The following is a 20,424-nucleotide window of genomic DNA, read 5'->3' as shown; positions in this document are numbered from 1 at the left end:
ACCACATTATTTGTCGCTTTGGATCAACACGAGCAATCGTGAGTGATCAAGGCACCCATTTTTGTAACAGGAGACTAACAAGATTAATGAAGAAGCATGGGAAAATTCATAAGGTTGCAACAGCCTACCATCCTCAGATTAATGGGCAAGCTGAGGTGTCAAACAAAGAGATAAAGCGTATCTTGCAGAAGATAGTCAAACCTCATAGAAGAGACTGGAGCATCAGGCTACAAGATGCACTCTGGGCATACAGAATAGCATACAAAACACCCATTGGGATGAGTCCTTTCCGCTTAGTTTATGGAAAAGCTTGTCATCTCCCTGTTGAAGTAGAGCACAAAGCCTTTTGGGCAGTTAAGGAGTGCAACATGGGAATTGAGAAAGCCAGAGCTGAAAGGAAGTTGCAACTGCAAGAACTGGAAAGCCTTCGCCTAGAAGCTTATGAGAACTCAAGACTATACAATGAGAAGATGAAGGCTGTACATGATCAGCACATCAAGAGAAAAGAGTTCCAACCTGGGGATTTAGTCCTCGTTTACAAATCTCGACTGAGGTTCATGCCAGGCAAGTTGAGATCAAGATGGGAAGGTCCATACAGAGTAGAGAAGGCCAAACAGTACAGAGTTTTTCACCTAAGTCATCTGATGAGCAGATAATTTATACGCTTTTTGGCATTGTTTTTAGTATGTTTTTAGTAGGATCTAGTTACTTTTAGGGATGTTTTAATAGATTTTTGTGTTAAATTCACATTTCTGGACTTTACTATGAGTTTGTGTGTTTTTCTGTGATTTCAGGTATTTTCTGGCTGAAATTGAGGGACTTGAGCAAAAATCAGATTCAGAGGTTGAAAAAGGATTGCTGATGTTGTTGGATTCTGACCTCCCTGCACTCAAAGTGGATTTTCTGGAGCTACAGAACTCGAAATGGCGCGCTTCCAATTGCGTTGGAAAGTAGACATCCAGGGCTTTCCAGCAATATATAATAGTCCATACTTTGGCCAAGAATTGACGACATAAACTGGCATTCAACGCCAGCCTTCTGCCCAAATCTGGCGTCCAGCTCTAGAAAAGGATCCAAAACCAGAGTTGAACGCCCAAACTGGCACAGAAACTGGCGTTCAACTCCACAAATGACCTCTGCACGTGCAACACTTAAAGCCCAGCCCAAACACACACCAAGTGGGCCCCGGAAGTGGATTTAGGCATCAATTACTTACTCATGTAAACCCTAGTGACTAGTTTATTATAAATAGGACCTCTTACTATTGTATTTGACATCTTTGGTCTCAGTTTTTATCCATTGTTCATCTTAGGAGACTATTGATCTCGTTTAGGGGGCTGGCCATCTCGGCCATGCCTGGACCTTCACTTATGTATTTTCATACGGTAGAGTTTCTACACTCCATAGATTAAGGTGTGGAGCTCTGCTGTTCCTCAAAGATTAATGCAAAGTACTACTGTTTTCTATTCAATTCTTCTTATTTCGCTTCTAAGATATCCATTCGCACCCAAGAACGTGATGAAGGTGATGATTATGTGTGACGCTCATCATCCTTCTCCCTTATGAACGCGTGCCTGACAAACACTTCTGTTCTACATGAAATAAGCTCGAATGAGTATCTCTTAGATCTCCTAACCAGAATCTTCGTGGCGTAAGCTAGAATGATGGCGGCATTCAAGAGAATCCGGAAGGTCTAAACCTTGTCTGTGGTATTCTGAGTAGGATTCAATGATTGAATGACTGTGACGAGCTTCAAACTCGCGAGTGCTGGGCGTTAGTGACAGACGCAAAAGGAGGGTGAATCCTATTCCAGCATGATCGGGAACCGACAGATGAATAGCCGTGCCGTGACAGGGTGCGTGAGCATATTATTCACTGAGAGGAGGGGATGTAGCCACTGACAACGGTGATGCCCTTGCATAAAGCCAGCCATGGAAAGGAGTAAGACTGATTGGATGAAGATAGCAGGAAAGCAGAGGTTCAGAGGAACGACAAGCATCTCCATTCGCTTATCTGAAATTCCTACCAATGATTTACATAAGTATCTCTATCCCTATTTTATTATATAATATTCGAAAACACCATTATCACTTTATATCTGCTTGACTGAGATTTACAAGGTGACCATAGCTTGCTTCATACCAACAATCTCCGTGGGATTCGACCCTTACTCACGTAAGGTATTACTTGGACGACCCAGTGCACTTGCTGCTTAGTTGTATCGAAGTTGTGACAATTATGTATTGAGATCAGAGCACCAAGCTTTGGAGCCATTACCAGGGATTGTTTGAGCCTGGACATCACAATTTCGTGCACCAAGTTTTTGGCGCCGTTGCCGGGGATTGTTTGTGTATGGACAACTGACGGTTCATCTTGTTGCTCAGATTGGGTAACTTTCTTTTCGTTTTCTTTTCAAAAATCTTTCAAAAATATTTTCAAAAATCTCTCATCTGTTTTCGAAAAAAAAAAATAAATAAATAAAAATGTTTTCAAAAATTTATTCAAAATTTTTAAGAATGAATTCTAGTGTTTCATGAAGCATGTGAAGCCTGGTTGGCTGTAAAGCCATGTCTAAATTCATTTGGACTGAGGCTTGCAATTTGTTATCAAGAGCAACTTAGTTGTTACTCATCCACCTACTGCTGATCCATGATCACCTGCTGAAGCTTGGCTGGCCATTGGCCATGTCTAGTGTTTTGGACTAGAGCTTTCATTGAAAGCTTGGCTGGCTAGTGAGCCATGTCTAATTCCTGGACTGAAGCTTTAGACTAAGAATGTAAGATTCCTGGAATTCATATTAAAAATTTTGGAATCCTTATTTTTCTTTTTCAATTAAATTTTTCGAAAAAAAAAATCCAAAAAAAAAAATTAGAAAATCATAAAAATCAAAAATATTTTTCTGTTTCTTGTTTGAGTCTTGAGTCATATCATAAGTTTGGTGTCACTTGCATATGCATCTAGCATTTTTTCGAAAATATCATGTATTCATAGTGTTCTTCATGATCTTCAAGTTGTTCTTGGTAAGTCTTCTTGTTTGATCTTGATGATTTTTTGTTTTGTGTCTTTTCATGTTTATCATATGCATTCTTGAATTCTTAGTGTCCAAGCATTAAAGAATTCTAAGTTTGGTGTCTTGCATGTTTTCTTTGCATAAAAAATTTTTCAAAAATATGTTCTTGATGTTCATCATGATCTTCATAGTGTTCTTGGTGTTCATCTTGACATTCATAGCATTCTTGCATGCATTCATTGTTTTGATCTAAAAATTTCATGCATTGCATATTTTTCATGTTTTTCATAAAAATTTCAAAAATCAAAAATATATCTTTCCTTTTTTTTCTCTCATCAAATTCGAAAATTTGAGTTGACTTTTTCAAAAATTTTTAAAAATCAAGTTGTTTCTTATGAGTCAAATCAAATTTTCAATTTGAAAATCTTATCTTTTTCAAAATCTTTTTCAAAAATCAAATCTTTTTCAAAAATTCTTAGTTATTTTCGAAAATTTCAAAAATATTTTTCAAAAATCTTTTTCTTATTTTTATACCAAATTTTCGAAAATAACATAATCAATTAATGTTTTGATTCAAAAATTTGAAGTTTGTTACTTGCTTGTTAAGAAAGATTCAAACTTTAAGTTCTAGAATCATATCTTGTGATTTCTTGTGAATCAAGTCATTAATTGTGATTTTAAAAATCAAATCTTTTTTTCAAAAACTAATTTCTATCATATCTTTTCAAAAATATCTTCTCATCTTATCTTTTTCAAAAATATCTTTTCAAAATATCTTTTCTAACTTCCTAACTTCCTATCTTTTCAAAATTTGTTTCAACTAACTAACTAACTTTTTGTTTGATTCTTAACTTTTTCAAAACCACCTAACTAACTCTCTCTCTCTAATTTTAGAAAATATCTCCCCTCTTTTTCAAAATTTCTTTTTAATTTATTAATTATTTTAATTTTTAAATCTTAATTTTCGAAAATTTCTAACATTTTTCAAAAACCATTTTTCAAAAATCACTAACTCTTTTTCAAAATAATTTTCGAAAATTATCCCTCCCCCATCTCATTCTATTTATTCACTCATATCCTAACATCTCATCTCACATCTCTTCCATCCGTACAGTTGTGTTTCTTCCTTTACATCACATCATTTATCTCCCCCTCTTCTTCTACTCACACAGGAACCTCTATACTGTGGTAAAGAGAATCTCTATTATTATTATTATTTTTCTGTGCCTTCTTCTTTGTCATATGAGCAGGAGCAAGGATAAGAACATTCTTGTGGAAGCAGATCCAGAACCTGAAAGGACTCTGAAGAGAAAATTAAGAGAAGCTAAAATACAACAATCCAGAGATAACCTTTCAGAAATTTTCGAACAGGAAGAGGAGATGGCAGCCGAAAATAATAATAATGTAAGGAAGATGCTTGGTGACTTTACTGCACCTAATTCCAATTTACATGGAAGAAGCATCTCCATTCCTGCCATTGGAGCAAACAACTTTGAGCTGAAACCTCAATTAGTTTCTCTGATGCAGCAGAACTGCAAGTTTCATGGACTTCCATCTGAAGATCCTTTTCAGTTCTTAACTGAATTCTTGCAGATATGTGATACTGTTAAGACTAATGGAGTAGATCCTGAAGTCTACAGGCTCATGCTTTTCCCTTTTGCTGTAAGAGACAGAGCTAGATTATGGTTGGATTCTCAACCCAAAGACAGCCTGAACTCTTGGGATAAGCTGGTCACGGCTTTCTTAGCCAAGTACTTTCCTCCTCAAAAGCTGAGCAAGCTTAGAGCTGATGTTCAAACCTTTAGACAGAAAGAAGGTGAATCTCTCTATGAAGCTTGGGAAAGATACAAATAGTTGACCAAAAAGTGTCCTTCTGACATGCTTTCAGAATGGACCATCCTGGATATATTCTATGATGGTCTGTCTGAGTTATCTAAGATGTCATTGGATACTTCTGCAGGTGGATCCATTCACCTAAAGAAAACGCCTGCAGAAGCTCAAGAACTCATTGATATGGTTGCTAATAACCAGTTCATGTACACTTCTGAAAGGAATCCTGTGATTAATGGGACGCCTATGAAGAAGGGAGTTCTTGAGGTTGATACTCTGAATGCCATATTGGCTCAGAATAAAATATTGACTCAGCAAGTCAATATGATCTCTCAGAGTCTGCATGGAATGCAAGCTGCATCCAACAGTACTCAAGAGGCTTCTTCTGAAGAAGAAGCTTATGATCCTGAGAACCCTGCAATAGCAGAGGTAAATTACTTAGGTGAACCTTATGGAAACACCTATAACTCAACATGGAGAAATCATCCAAACTTCTCATGGAAGGATCAAAAGCCTCAACAAGGCTTTAATAATGGTGGAAGAAACAGGTTTAGCAATAGCAAGCCTTTTCCATCATCAACTCAGCAACAGACAGAGAACTCTGAACAAAATGCTTCTAATTTAGCAAATCTAGTCTCTGATCTATCTAAGGCCACTGTAAGTTTCATGAATGAAACAAGGTCTTCCATTAGAAATCTGGAAGCACAAGTGGGCCAGCTGAGTAAAAGGATCACTGAAATCCCTCCTAGTACTCTCCCAAGCAATACAGAAGAGAATCCAAAAGGAGAGTGCAAGGCCATTGACATAAGCGCCATGGCCGAACCTGTGAGGAGAGGAGAGGACGTGAATCCCAAGGAGGAAGACCTCCAGGGACGTCCAGTGATCAATAAGGAGCTTCCCTCTGGGGAACCAAAGGACTCTGAGGCTCATCTAGAGACCATAGAGATTCCATTGAACCTCCTTATACCCTTCATGAGCTCTGATGAGTATTCCTCTTCAGAAGAGAATGAGGATGTTACTGAAGAGCAAACTGCCAAGTTTCTTGGTGCAATCATGAAGCTGAATGCCAAATTATTTGGCATTGATACTTGGGAAGTTGAACCTCCCTTGTTCGTCAATGAACTAAGTGATCTGGATCAACTGACATTGCCTCAGAAGAGACAGGATCCTGGAAAGTTCATAATACCCTGTACCATAGGCACCATGATCTTTAAGGCTCTGTGTGACCTTGGTTCAGGAATAAACCTCATGCCCCTCTCTGTAATAGAGAAACTGGGAATCTATGGGGTGCAAGCTGCTAAAATCTCATTAGAGATGGCAGACAGCTCAAGAAGACAGGCTTATGGACAAGTAGAAGATGTATTAGTAAAGGTTGAGGGCCTTTACATACCTACTGATTTCATAGTCCTGGATACTGGAAAGGAAGAGGATGAATCCATCATCCTAGGAAGACCTTTCCTGGCCACAGCAAGAGCTGTGATTGATGTTGATAGAGGTGAAATAGTCCTTCAATGGAATGAGAACTCCCTTGTATTCAAAACTCAAGGATCTCCCTCTGCAACCATGGAGAGGAAGCTTGAAAAGCTTCTCTCAAAGCAGAGTCAACCAGAGCCCCCACAGTCAAACTCTAAGTTTGGTGTTGGGAGGCCACAACCAAACTCTAAGTTTGGTGTTGAACTCCCATATCCAAACTCTAAGTTTGGTGTTGGAGAGTCTCAACAAAGCTCTACACATCTGTGAAGCTCCATGAGAGCCCACTGTCAAGCTATTGACATTAAAGAAGCGCTTGTTGGGAGGCAACCCAATGTTTATCTAATTCTTATTTTTATTGTTTCTCATGTTTTCTTAGGTTCATGATCATGTGGAGTCACAAAATAAATATAAAAATTGAAAACGGAATCAAAAATAGCAGAAGAAAAATCACACCCTGGAGGAGCATCTGCCTGGCCTTCAAACGCCAGAACAAAGCATGGTTCTGGCGCTGAACGCCCAAAATGGGCAGCTTCTGGGCGCTGAACGCCAGAACAGGCATGGTTCTGGCGTTCAACGCCAGAAATGGCACACAAATGGGCGTTGAACGCCCAAAATGGCCACCAACTTGGCGCTGAACGCCCAGAGTTGGATACAAAGGCATTTTTACATGCCTAATGGTGCAGGGATGTAAATGCCTTGACACCTCAGGATCTGTGGACCCCACAGGATCCACTCAGGATCTGTGGACCCCACAGGATCATCTCAGGATCTGTGGACCCCACAGGATCCCCACCTACCTCCACTCACCTCTTCTCACCACTCTCTTTCACACAACCCCACAAACACTCTTCCCTAAAAACCCCTCACCAATCACCTCAATCTCCTCTTCCCCATAAACCTGCCTCATAAACTCCACCTACCTTCAAAATTCAAAACCAATTTCCCACCCAAACCCACCCATATGGCCGAACCAATACCCCCCCTCCCTTCCCTATATAAAGCCCTTCATTCTTCATCAAATTCACACAACACACCCCTCTACACCCTTCTTGGCCGAAACACCTTCCCTTCTCCATCTCCTCTATTTCTTCTTCTTCTTCTACTCTTTTGTTTATTGCTCGAGGGCGAGCAATATTCTAAGTTTGGTGTGGTAAAAGCATAAGCTTTTTGTTTTTCCATTACCATTGATGGCACCTAAGACCGGAGAATCCTCTAGAAAAGGGAAAGGGAAGACAAGAGCTTCCACATCCGAGTCATGGGAGATGGAAAGATTCGTCTCCAAAGCCCATCAAGACCACTTCTATGATATTGTGGCCAAGAAGAAGGTGATCCCTGAGGTCCCTTTCAAACTCAAAAGAAATGAGTATCCAGAGATCCGACATGAAATTCAAAGAAGAGGTTGGGAAGTTCTAACAAATCCCATCCAACAAGTCGGCATCCTAATGGTTCAAGAGTTCTATACCAATGCATGGATCACCAAGAACCATGATCAAAGTAAGAACCCGGATCCAAAGAACTATGTTACAATGGTTCGGGGGAAATACTTAGATTTTAGTCCGGAAAATGTGAGGTTGGCGTTCAACTTGCCATACATGGAAGAGAACGCACGCCCCTACACAAGGAGAGTCAACTTTGATCAAAGGTTGGACCATGTCCTTATGGACATATGTGTAGAAGGAGCTCAATGGAAGATTGACTCCAAAGGCAAGCCGGTTCAACTAAGAAGATTGGACCTCAAGCCTGTAGCTAGAGGATGGTTGGAGTTTATTCAATGCTCAATCATTCCCACTAGCAACCGGTCTGAAGTTACTATAGACCGGGCCATCATGATCCATATCATCATGATTGGAGAAGAGGTGGAAGTTCATGAGATTATACCTCAAGAACTCTACAAGGTGGCTGACAAGTCCTCCACTATGGCAAGGTTAGCCTTTCCTCACCTCATCTGCCACCTATGCAATTCAGTTGGGATTGACATAGAGGGAGATATCCTCATCAAAGAGGACAAGCCCATCACTAAGAAAAAGATGGAGCAAGCAAGAGAGCCCAGTCATGGAGCTCAAGAGGCGCAAGAAGCTCACTTCCATGAGATCCCTGAGATGCCTCAAATGCACTTTCCTCCACAAAATTATTGGGAGCAAATCAACACCTCCCTAAGAGAATTGAGTTCCAATATGGGACAACTAAGGGTGGAACATCAAGAGCACTCCATCATGCTCCATGAAATAAGAGAAGATCAAAGAGCAATGAGGGAGGAGCAACAAAGACAAGGAGGAGACATAGAAGAGCTCAAGGACATCATTGGTTCCTCAAGAAGGAAACGCCACCATCACTAAGGTGGATTCATTCCTTGTTCTTATTTCCTCTGTTTTTCGTTTCCTATGTTATGTGCTTATCTATGTTTGTGTCTTCATTACATGATCATTAGTAGTTAGTAACTTTGTCTTAAAGATATGAATGTCCTATGAATCCATCACCTCTCTTAAAAGAAAAATGTTTTAATTCAAAAGAACAAGAAGTACATGAGTTTCGAATTTATCCTTGAACTTAGCTTAATTATATTGATGTGGTGACAATGCTTCTTGTTTTCTGAATGTATGCTTGAACAGTGCATATGTCTTTTGAAGTTGTTGTTTAAGAATGTTAAATATGTTGGCTCCTGAAAGAATGATGACTAGGAGACATGTTATTCGATAATCTGAAAAATCATAAAAATGATTCTTGAAGCAAGAAAAAGCAGCAAAGAACAAAGCTTGCAGGAAAAAAAAAAGAAGAAAAAAGAAAAAAAAATAGGCGAAAAAAAAAAGAAAAAGAAAAAGCAAGCAGAAAAAGCCAATAACCCTTAAAACCAAAAGGCAAGGGCAAATAAAAAGGATCCCAAGGCTTTGAGCATCAGTGGATAGGAGGGCCTAAAGGAATAAAATCCTGGTCTAAGCGGCTAAACCAAGCTGTCCCTAACCATGTGCTTGTGGCGTGTAAGTGTCAAGTGAAAATTTGAGACTGAGCGGTTAAAGTCAAGGTCCAAAGCAAAAACAAAGAGTGTGCTTAAACACCCTGGACACCTCTAATTGGGGACTTTAGCAAAGCTGAGTCACAATCTGAAAAGGTTCACCCAATTATGTGTCTGTGGCATTTATGTATCTGGTGGTAATACTGGAAAACAAAGTGCTTAGGGCCACGGCCAAGACTCATAAAGAAGCTGTGTTCAAGAATCATCATACTGAAATAGGAGAGTCAATAACACTATTCGAAATCTGAAGTTCCTATAGATGCCAATCATTCTAAACTTCAATGGATAAAGTGAGATGCCAAAACTATTCAAGAGGCAAAAAGCTATAAGTCCCGCTCATATGATTGGAGCTATGTTTCATTGATAGTTTGGAATTTATAGTATATTCTCTTCTTTTTATCCTATCTGATTTTCAGTTGCTTGGGGACAAGCAACAATTTAAGCTTGGTGTTGTGATGAGCGGATAATTTATACGCTTTTTGGCATTGTTTTTAGTATGTTTTTAGTAGGATCTAGTTACTTTTAGGGATGTTTTAATAGATTTTTGTGTTAAATTCACATTTCTGGACTTTACTATGAGTTTGTGTGTTTTTCTGTGATTTTAGGTATTTTCTGGCTGAAATTGAGGGACTTGAGCAAAAATCAGATTCAGAGGTTGAAAAAGGATTGCTGATGCTGTTGGATTCTGACCTCCCTGCACTCAAAGTGGATTTTCTGGAGCTACAGAACTCGAAATGGCGCGCTTCCAATTGCGTTGGAAAGTAGACATCCAAGGATTTCCAGCAATATATAATAGTCCATACTTTGGCCAAGAATTGATGACGTAAACTGGCGTTCAACGCCAGCCTTCTGCCCAAATCTGGCGTCCAGCGCCAGAAAAGGATCCAAAACCAGAGTTGAACGCCCAAACTGGCACAGAAACTGGCGTTCAACTCCACAAATGACCTCTGCACGTGCAACACTTAAAGCCCAGCACAAACACACACCTAGTGGGCCCCGGAAGTGGATTTATGCATCAATTACTTACTCATGTAAACCCTAGTGACTAGTTTATTATAAATAGGACCTCTTACTATTGTATTTGACATCTTTGGTCTCAGTTTTTATCCATTGTGCATCTTAGGAGACTATTGATCTCGTTTAGGGGGCTGGCCATCTCGGCCATGCCTGGACCTTCACTTATGTATTTTCATACGGTAGAGTTTCTACACTCCATAGATTAAGGTGTGGAGCTCTGCTGTTCCTCAAAGATTAATGCAAAGTACTACTGTTTTCTATTCAATTCTTCTTATTTCGCTTCTAAGATATCCTTTCGCACCCAAGAACGTGATAAAGGTGATGATTATGTGTGACGCTCATCATCCTTGTCCCTTATGAACGCGTGCCTGACAAACACTTCTGTTCTACATGAAATAAGCTAGAATGAGTATCTCTTAGATCTCCTAACCAGAATCTTCGTGGCGTAAGCTAGAATGATGGCGGCATTCAAGAGAATCCGGAAGGTCTAAACCTTGTCTGTGGTATTCTGAGTAGGATTCAATGATTGAATGACTGTGACGAGCTTCAAACTCGCGAGTGCTGGGCGTTAGTGACAGACGCAAAAGGAGGGTGAATCCTATTCCAGCATGATCGGGAACCGACAGATGAATAGCCGTGCCATGACAGGGTGCGTGAGCATATTATTCACTGAGAGGAGGGGATGTAGCCACTGACAACGGTGATGCCCTTGCATAAAGCCAGCCATGGAAAAGAGTAAGACTGATTGGATGAAGATAGCAGGAAAGCAGAGGTTCAGAGGAACGACAAGCATCTCCATTCGCTTATCTGAAATTCCTACCAATGATTTACATAAGTATCTCTATCCCTATTTTATTATATAATATTCGAAAACACCATTATCACTTTATATCTGCCTGACTGAGATTTACAAGGTGACCATAGCTTGCTTCATACCAACAATCTCCGTGGGATTCGACCCTTACTCACGTAAGGTATTACTTGGACGACCCAGTGCACTTGCTGCTTAGTTGTATCGAAGTTGTGACAATTATGTATTGAGATCAGAGCACCAAGCTTTGGAGCCATTACCAGGGATTATTTGAGCCTGGACATCACAATTTCGTGCACCATCATCCTTCAAGCTCTGACCTTATCAAAGTTAATGGAAAACGTTTAAAGCTATACCATGGAGAGAGGATGAAGAAAAATAAGGAGCTTGAGATCTTCCTCTTGGAAGATCCCCACATAGCCGAAGACTGAGCTAGTGGAGCGTCCAACTTACGGACATTAAAGTAAAGTGCTAGTTGGGAGACAACCCACCATGGTATGATTGTTCTTTTCTTTATTCCTAGTTTTCCTATTCAATAACTCTTCTCTTTATTAGTACATTTCGTGCATCTGTATTTACATACTTTTATTATTTCTAAAAAAAAAAAATTTTCGCGACGCGACCGCATTATTGAGGCGTCCGCGTCGCAGGTGATTGGAGAAAATAATAAAACGAACAGAGAGTCACGCGAGAGCGTGGCTGGAGGCGTGCCCGTGGCACAAATCGCCCCAGCGATCGCGTCACCGACGCGTCCGCGTCGAGTGGGAACATTGGCCTCCCACGCGACCGCATCACTCACGCGGCCGCGTGCCCTGGAATTCGACGTGACAAGGGTGCACGACCGAAAGTTGTGCTAGAGTGGTGCTAGATTGGCGCTGAATGCACAATTCTTCCCACGCGGACACATGGCTCACGCGTCCGCGTCATACCCTTCTAATGGCCACTCACGCGATCGCATGCCCCAACATTTGGCGCAATAACAGTTTGAACAGAGAGTTGTGCAAGTGCGAAGCTGCCCTCGCGCCAGTAGCATAAAACGGGTCACGCGACCGCGTGACCAACGCGACCGCGTCCATTAGTTTAAGTGCAAGTCGCGCGACCGCGTGCCCCACGCGACCGCGTCGCTTGCGCCGCATAGCTTCCCTGATTTGCCAATTATCTTATCCTTCTTTTCCCCAAATCCTATTTTCTCTTTTCCCTCCTTATTTCTTCCTTCTTCCTTCTTCCTTCTTTCTCACTTTCTACTCTATCTCTCTCTCTCACCCCCATTAACAAGGTTTTTTTTTCTTCTTCCCCCCTTACTTTTCTATTATTCTTTTTTTTATATGTTATCTTCTTTTCTTTTCTTTTTACTTTCATTATCCATATTTTCTTTTTCTTTTTTTTTCCTCTTTACTTGGTGTTAAAAATTTATTTGAGTCATTATTTCTCATTATATGCTTGTGGATTGTTGTAAAATTGTTTGGCAATTATATACCTTTTTAAAAGGGTTGCTTGCATATTCACTTTAATACTTTCTATACCTTATTTACCATGCATGCTATGTGTTTGTGAAAACGCCCATATGGCATTATGCACCTTTCTACGTTATTCTACTCTAATATTCAATGCTTGCTTTTCACAAATTCCCTTTACTATTGTATTATTTGAATTTAATTTTCAATACAAACGTGATGGCTAGTTTGTTACGAGTGATAACACATTCAACTAATTAAATGCTTAATATATGCTACTCATGCCTTTGCCTGCATGCCAATAAACCCCTTGCATTTAATTATCCTCCAATGCACTTGCTATATTTCCATTGATGAACTTTTCACATGTAGTCATGACCATGTGTTAACAACATCCTCTTTACCGTGCATTGTTTATCACTTATACAACCCTCTTCCTTGCTTTATCTCTTTGAATTTACGTTACTTTCTTTTTTTCCTTTTTCAGGATGGCCACCAAGAAAGGAAAAGAGAAAGCTACTCCCAAACCACCAGCAAGAAGAGGAACAAAAAGATCATTAGTGGCAGAGCCCTCTTCAACTGTGGTTAAACCCTCAACAAAAAGAACTAAGAGAATTATAAAGGTTGATGATAAAGAAAAAGCCTTCCCAGCAAAGGACATTGCGCGATTTGCCAATCGCTACTGTGAGCAGATGTTCCCCATCCTGGCAGAAAGGAGTTACAGCAACGAATACCTTCTTCTCCTCCCGAATCATATTACTACCTTTGTTGAGCCACAAATTGCACAAAGACAATGAGGTTTCCTACAGAGACAGCCGAGGCAGGTCAATCTTTCTTAGGTAGTCGAGTTCTACTCCAACTTCCACCTGCCAACCCTGCAGTCTGTCTTTGTCCGTCAGAAGCAAGTCCCCATTACAGAAGAGGCCATTCAAAAAGCTCTAGTTCTTCCCCCTGTTCAAGAAGGATTGGACGCCTTTCAAGAAGCCGCACTCAAGCGCCAGATGTACCAATTTGACTGGGACGCCGTTCTCAGAGTTATCGCACTACCTGGCAGCCGTTGGATCTACGGATACCATCGTACCCGCCCTAAGGGAATATCGGCTTCAGCACTTACCTTGGAGACTCGCGTATGGGCACAGATCATGTCCCATTACGTCTTTCCGAGCACTCACGAGTCCTTCTTCACTGCGGACAAGGCCATTCTACTATGGTGCATCCTTACAGACCAACCTCTGAACCTACCAAGACACATCCGGAATGCCATGGGACACGTACAAATTGCGGGCAACTTACCTTTTCCCGCCTTGGTCTCAGATCTTGTCTCAGCAACCGGAATTTCCTATAAAGCTGGGGACACCAAAGCCATGCTCCCACGGGATGATCAGTATGTGCCTAACGGGAAATACATCAGGCCTCCACCAGCCGCCACAAGCCATCCTACTAAACTGGTTGAAGATATTTCTTTTTCAACACCACAAGCACCTACAACAGACCAACTGCTCCATCGGATACTTGAAAGGTTGGATCGGCAGGAACACAAAGCTAAGATGAGAGAGCGTCGTAACAAGCGTCGATTCACATACCTCAAGGAGCTGATTATGGGAAAATTCAAGGACTCAGACACCCCGGACTCCACTTCTTTTACCAGCACAGGAAGCCATGATGGTCCCGACTGTGGAGATACTGCTACCAGCCCACCTTTGTTCTTGACAGATGGCACCGAGGACGGTGCAAAGCCTTAAGTGTGGGGAGGTCGGTCAGTACCTGACTTTCGGAGGTAATTTCTCTTCCCTAAACACCAATAAATTAGGATATTTAGTTAGTTTTCCTTTTATTGAATAGGATAAATTTCATAGTAATAGGTTAGTTGCATGCATGTTCTACTTGATTGAAAAGACAATAAGTTTTCCTCTAAGACCCTATTCTTGGAACAAAATTTCACTAACTTTAATTAAAACATTTATGTTAAATTTGCTTGAAGTTATATTTGGAACATGATTTTTTTTAAGCTAAAGAACACACAACCTGTGAGATTTGAGCCTTTATGCATGGTTACATTATTTAACCATAATTATTTTATTCTTGTGTGTTTACTTCTCTATGATTGTAATCTATATTTTGTTTCATCCTATATGTCCAATGTTTATTATATTTGTATGCTTGCATATGATTGAGGCCATTATTTGTTTAAACTCACTTATCCAAATTAAACCTACCCTCTCAATTACCTTTATTAGCCACTTTGAGCCTTTAAATCCCATTTGTTCTATATTTTACCACATTACTAGCCTTAAGCGGAAAAATAATTATATATCCCAAATTGAATCTTTGGTTAGCTTAAGATAGAATTGTGTGTGCTAATTAAGTATGGGAAATTGTGGTAATAAAAGATAATAAGGGAATGTGTCATGATAATATAATGGGAATTTGGATACCTACTCATGTGAAACTATAAGAATTAAAAAAAAATCTATGTGCATTGATAAGCTATGTTTATTTTTATGTTTATGTAAAAAAAAAACCAAAAATATTCAATAAATAAATAAGGGGACAAAATTACCCCAATGCTAAAGTTAAGAATTCAAAGATCAATGCATGTATGATAAAATTAAAATAAAAAGTTGATACACGAGTATGGAATGTGAAAGGGAAATTCTGGATAGCTAGGTATGAATTCTAAATTTATATAGAATATATATAGGTTATGTTAAAGCTTGGGTTAATTAAAGATTCAGTTTGTAAGCTTACTTAGCCACATATGTATCCTTACCATTACCTTGGCCTCATTACAACCTTGAAAAGACCTCATGATATTTGCATTGGTATATTAAATGTTGTTGATTGGTTAGGAGAAGAACAAAAATTAGAGAGCATGATTAGAGAAGGATAGAGTGATTGCCCTATACACTAGAGAGATTAGAGCGTACATACATCATCAGTGAGGGTTCAATGCTTAAAATTCTATGTTCCCTGCTTTCATGAGCTACCTTCTTGCATTTTTATCTGTTCTTACTGTATAAGAATTGAATTAGTGGAATTTGATTTGTAATTATTTGAAGAGCTTATTTACTATTGATCAAGTGGACAAGAATCATATAATTGCATTCACATATATAGGTTGCATTGCATTGCATGAGTTTTACATGTTCCTACTCATTTATTTTATCTCCTTCAACTAAGCATGAGGACATGCTAATGTTTAAGTGTGGGGAGGTTGATAAACTACTATTTTATGGTTTATAATGTGTTTAATCGTGTGGTTTTATCATGATCTTTACCCACTTATTCATATGATTAGCATGCATTTATATTTCCTTCCTAAAATTATTACATGATTGAAAACTTGCTTCCTAGAGACTTTTAATTACGTATTTTAATTCTCCTTTATTCTATTCGATGCCGTGATCTGTTTGTTAAGTGTTTCAGGCTTTATAGGGCATGAATGAATTGGAGATTGGAAAGGAAGCTTGCTAAAATTGAAGGAACACAAGAAATAGAGAAGATGACCAGCGAGAAGTAACGCGGCCGCATGGCTCACGCGACCGCGCGAAAGAGAGGAAATCACAGTGACGCGGCCGCATGGCTCACGCAACCGTGCGGATTGGAATAGCACAAGTGACGCAGAGGCGTGGACGACGCGCTCGCGTGGTAGGGCGAAACGCCGAATGACGCGGCCGCATGAATGACGCGATCGCGTGACGTGCGCGATCTGCATAATCTGCAGAATTTGCTGAGGGCAATTTTGGGCCCTGTTTTGACCCAGTTTTTGGCCCAGAAAAGCAGACTAGAGCCAGAGAACATGCAGAAACCAACAACAACATTCATTCTTCACAATTTTAGTTTTTAGATCTAGTTTCACTCCTCCTCTAGGTTTTCTCTCTACACATTCATAGTTCTTAGGATTTTTATTTCTATTGCTCTTTGCATTGGGATATTGAGAAGAGTTATTACCTCATCAAGACTTCATCATTCTAGTTCGTTTTCTTTACTTGGCTCTACTCTTCCATGTCCTTTAATTTACTCAATTTTACTATTGGATTATTTTAGAATTTATTAATACAAGAATTAATTTTATTTCTAATTGATTTCTTTGATTTTTATTTATCATGTCTTTCTTTAATTCCCTTTCCTATGTTATAAATTCTACATTCACAATGAGCGAGTAGTACCCTAACTTGATGAGGAGTTGATTGAAAGGAACCCTTGAGTTGGAATGCTCAAAAGAAAAATTGTAATTGGGTTTATTATTGGATTGCCCTCTAGTCAGTGACACCAATCCCTTTTAATTGAGTGGGTTGGAACTTGTGAATAGAAGTAGCATTCCAACTTGTTTGACTTTCCCTTACCTAGTAAGGGATAACTAAACAGGACAACCTACAATTATCAATTAATGCTGAGAGTACTTCAACAAGAATAGGGCTTCCAACTAATCTACTCCCAGTCAAGGCTTTTATTTAAATTATTTAATTTCTCTAATTTAATTTCCTATTTATTCAACTCAAACCATTTTGAAAACATCTGATTAATAAAATAGCACACATTTCTGTAACTCGTTGGGAGACGACCTGGGATTTATACTCCCAGTAATTTAATTTCAATTTTTGTGACACCCTTCTAAATTGATAAGCGGAATTCTGGTTGGTTAAGAACTATACTTGCAACGCATATCTTATAACAATTCTTGACTCGCCAATTTCCGCCACGTCAGATCTCTCTGTCCTTTTACACACTGTCACTGTGCCCAACATTCGTGAGTTTCAAGCTCGTCACAGTCATCCCGTTGTAGATCCTACTCGGAATATCACAGACAAGGTTTAGACTTTCCGGATCTCAAGAATGCTGCCAATAGGTTCTAGCCTCTAACACGAAGGTTCTAATCTCACAGATTCGAATGTTTTGTTGTCAGGAGAGGAAAGTCAAATCCGTGGATCAGAGACCCAAGAGACTATACTCCAGCTGTCGTCCAATGACTACGTTGAACATCATGTAGACCGCTTGTGGTTGTCAGGCACGCAGATATTGGCTAAGCGAGTAACGAAGATAGTGGGTGATTGTCACGGGTCACCCCTTCATTCTGACTTAACTGAATTAAGTACGAGAGTATATCTTGGAGAAAAAGTAAGCGTGAATTGAAAGAGAAACAATAGTGCTTGCATTAATTCATAAAGAACAGCAGAGCTCCGCACCTTAATCTATGAGGTGTAGAAACTCCACTGTTGGAAAATACATAAGAGAAAATAGCCTAGGCATGGCCGTGAGGCCAGCCAAGCATGAAGTTCATAAAAGATGATAAAAGGGTCTAATATTTAAATACAATAGTAAAAAGTGCTATTTATACTAAACTAGTTACTAAGGAATACAGAAAATAAGTAACTAAGTGCAGATTGTGCAGAAATCCACTTCCGGGGCCCACTTGGTATGTGCTTGGGCTGAGCATTGAGCTTTACACGTGCATAGGCCTTTTCTAGAGTTAAACGCCAGCTTGGATGCCAGTTTGGGTGTTTAACTCCAGTTCTGGTGCCAGTTCTGGCGTTTTACGCCAGAAAAGGGTCTTTGGCTGGCGTTGAACGCCAGTTTGGGCCATCAAATCTTGGGCAAAGTATAAACTATAATATATTTCTGGAAAGTCCAAGATGTTAGCTTTCCATCCCAATTGATAACACACCAATTGAGCTTTTATAGCTCTAGAAAAATGCGTTTGAATGCAGGGATGTCAGAATCCAACAGCATATACAGTCCTTTCTCAGTCTCTGAATCAGATGTTTGCTCAGGTCCCTCAATTTCAGCCAGAAAATACCTGAAATTATAGAATGACACACAAACTCATAGTAAATTCCAGAAATGTAATTTTTGCATAAAAACTAATAAAAATATAATAAAAAGTAAATAAAACATACTAAAAACTACCTAAAAACAATGCCAAAAAGCATATAAATTATCCGCTAATCATGTACGCGTCAGAATTGAATGTTGGAGGTCCAACGTTGCCTCAAACGCTGCCTCCAACATCCATGATGCCAAGCTCAGAAGTTGGAATTGAGAATTTTGAATCGACGCGGACGCGTCAGTGACGTGTACGCGTGGATGGAAAAAAAGCAATGCACGCGTAAGCGTGAAGCACGCGTACGCGTGGATAAAAAAAACACCAATGCACGCGTAAGCGTGGAGTATGTGCACACTTGAAAATGCCAATGTTGGAGGAAAGGTTGGAGGTCGAACACTGAGGCCAACGTCCCCTGCTTTGCTTTTAAACTGCAAAATGAATATCTTGCATCCACGTGCACGCGTGAAGCACGTGTACGCGTGGATGAGCATTTTTGACCCTTTTGCGCAGAAGCGCAAGGCACGCATACGCGTAGGTTAGTTGACGTTGGCCCTCCAACGTTGAGTCAAATGCCAATGACAGCAAGCTTTCTGGGTTTTCTGGTTTTGTTCTAAATGGCGTTTGAGTCAACGTTGGCCATCAAACGTTAACTCAAACGTGAGGCACTAGAATTCAAAATTCACACAGATCTCTTCTCAACACTAAGGGAAACCAATTGGAGCCATTTTCAACCCAATTCTATCAAGGCCAAAAGCCCAATTTAGAGCTTGGAGATCAATGGAAGAAAGTGTATAAATAGCTTATAATTTAAGTTAGACGGACTTTTCCTTTTCACTTTACTTTGGGAGCACTTTTACATTCTATTGTATTTTTCATTCTCTGTTTGTTAATTTCCAGAATGTGTCTTTCAATTTTAATTTCTATTTTGAGAGCTATGAACAACTAAATCCCTTTCATTGGGTTAGGGAGCTCTATTGTAATTCAATAGATCAAGAGTAGTTTACATCTTCTTCTTCTCTCTTTTCTCTTGATTTTGTTAGAAAGCTTTCGGTCTTAATTCAATTGGATAGTTGTCTTGAGAGAGAAGCTATCTATAATTGGAATTCTTCGGAGTCTCGAGAGAGAAAATGCTAGAATTTCTTTCTCACATTAGATTAGATTGGGGGTTGGATGGATATAGTGACATGTAATCCTACCAATACTTTGACCTATGAATTTGTTTGGTATAGTCAGTGACCGAACTTCAACTCTTCCCATGAGCAATTAAATCAAGATATTGGGCAATTATTCAGGCTTAGAGAGATTGGTGAGCCAAGTCATTGGGATCCAATCATCTAAGATTGCCAAGCAATGTCAATGAATGCATTGATTGAGGAAGAGATGAAAATGATTTATTCCAGAGAATTCAATATCTCCTAAAACCCAATGAATCCCCATCTCTGATCTATCCATTCTATTTACTTTCTGTCTTTAATTTCATGCTAATTCCCCACTAGCATTTAATTTCTTACAATTTAGGCTTTTGTCATTTAATTTCAGCAATTTAATTTCTGTTCATTTACTTTCTTGCAATTTAAGCTTCCCTCCAATTTACTTTCTGCAATTCCCAATTTTAATTTCGATTTTGCTCAACTAGTATAATTCTCCAATTAACGTTGATCAATCTACCAATCCCTGTGGGATTGGACCTCACTCTTTGTGAGTTTTTACTTGACAACAATCCGGTACACTTGCCAGTAGGAATTTGTTGAGAGGCAAATTCTAGCGCGTCACTGTCTGAAGGTCTGCACTCAGCTCTCGGTCTATTGACTCTCTGTGGAGGGTAGAATCTTGGTAGAAATTTGTTTACAACCTCATTCCAAGTTGTTAGGCTCTCCTTGGAAAATGCTTCCAACCACTTTGTTGCCTTATCTCGGAGTGAAAAAGGGAACAAAAGTAGCTTGTAGGTGTCAGGGTGTTCACCATTGGACTTTACAGTGTCACAAATCCTCAACA

General features: G+C 39.6%; 1 protein-coding gene and 1 non-coding gene across 2 annotated transcripts; one reads left to right on the top strand and one right to left on the bottom strand.

Annotated features, from left to right (window-relative positions):
• Positions 1–4,786: 4,786 nt before the first annotated feature.
• Positions 4,787–4,894, bottom strand: LOC148545147 (small nucleolar RNA R71). The gene has a single exon (XR_015900939.1). It is a non-coding gene; the product is annotated as a small nucleolar RNA R71 (small nucleolar RNA).
• Positions 4,895–13,747: 8,853 nt separating this feature from the next.
• Positions 13,748–14,347, top strand: LOC148545146 (uncharacterized). The gene has a single exon (XM_088498479.1). It carries the CDS (start codon positions 13,748–13,750, stop codon positions 14,345–14,347), a length of 600 nt encoding a protein of 199 aa, XP_088354605.1.
• The last annotated feature ends 6,077 nt before the right edge of the window (positions 14,348–20,424 follow it).

The sequence above is a fragment of the Arachis ipaensis genome, chromosome B9 (genome assembly GCF_059453495.1).
Source record: "Arachis ipaensis isolate K30076 ecotype BB chromosome B9, ASM5945349v1, whole genome shotgun sequence".
Taxonomy (NCBI): domain Eukaryota; kingdom Viridiplantae; phylum Streptophyta; class Magnoliopsida; order Fabales; family Fabaceae; genus Arachis; species Arachis ipaensis.
Note: the sequence above shows the minus strand (reverse complement) of the source record. Positions and strands in the feature narration are given on the sequence as shown.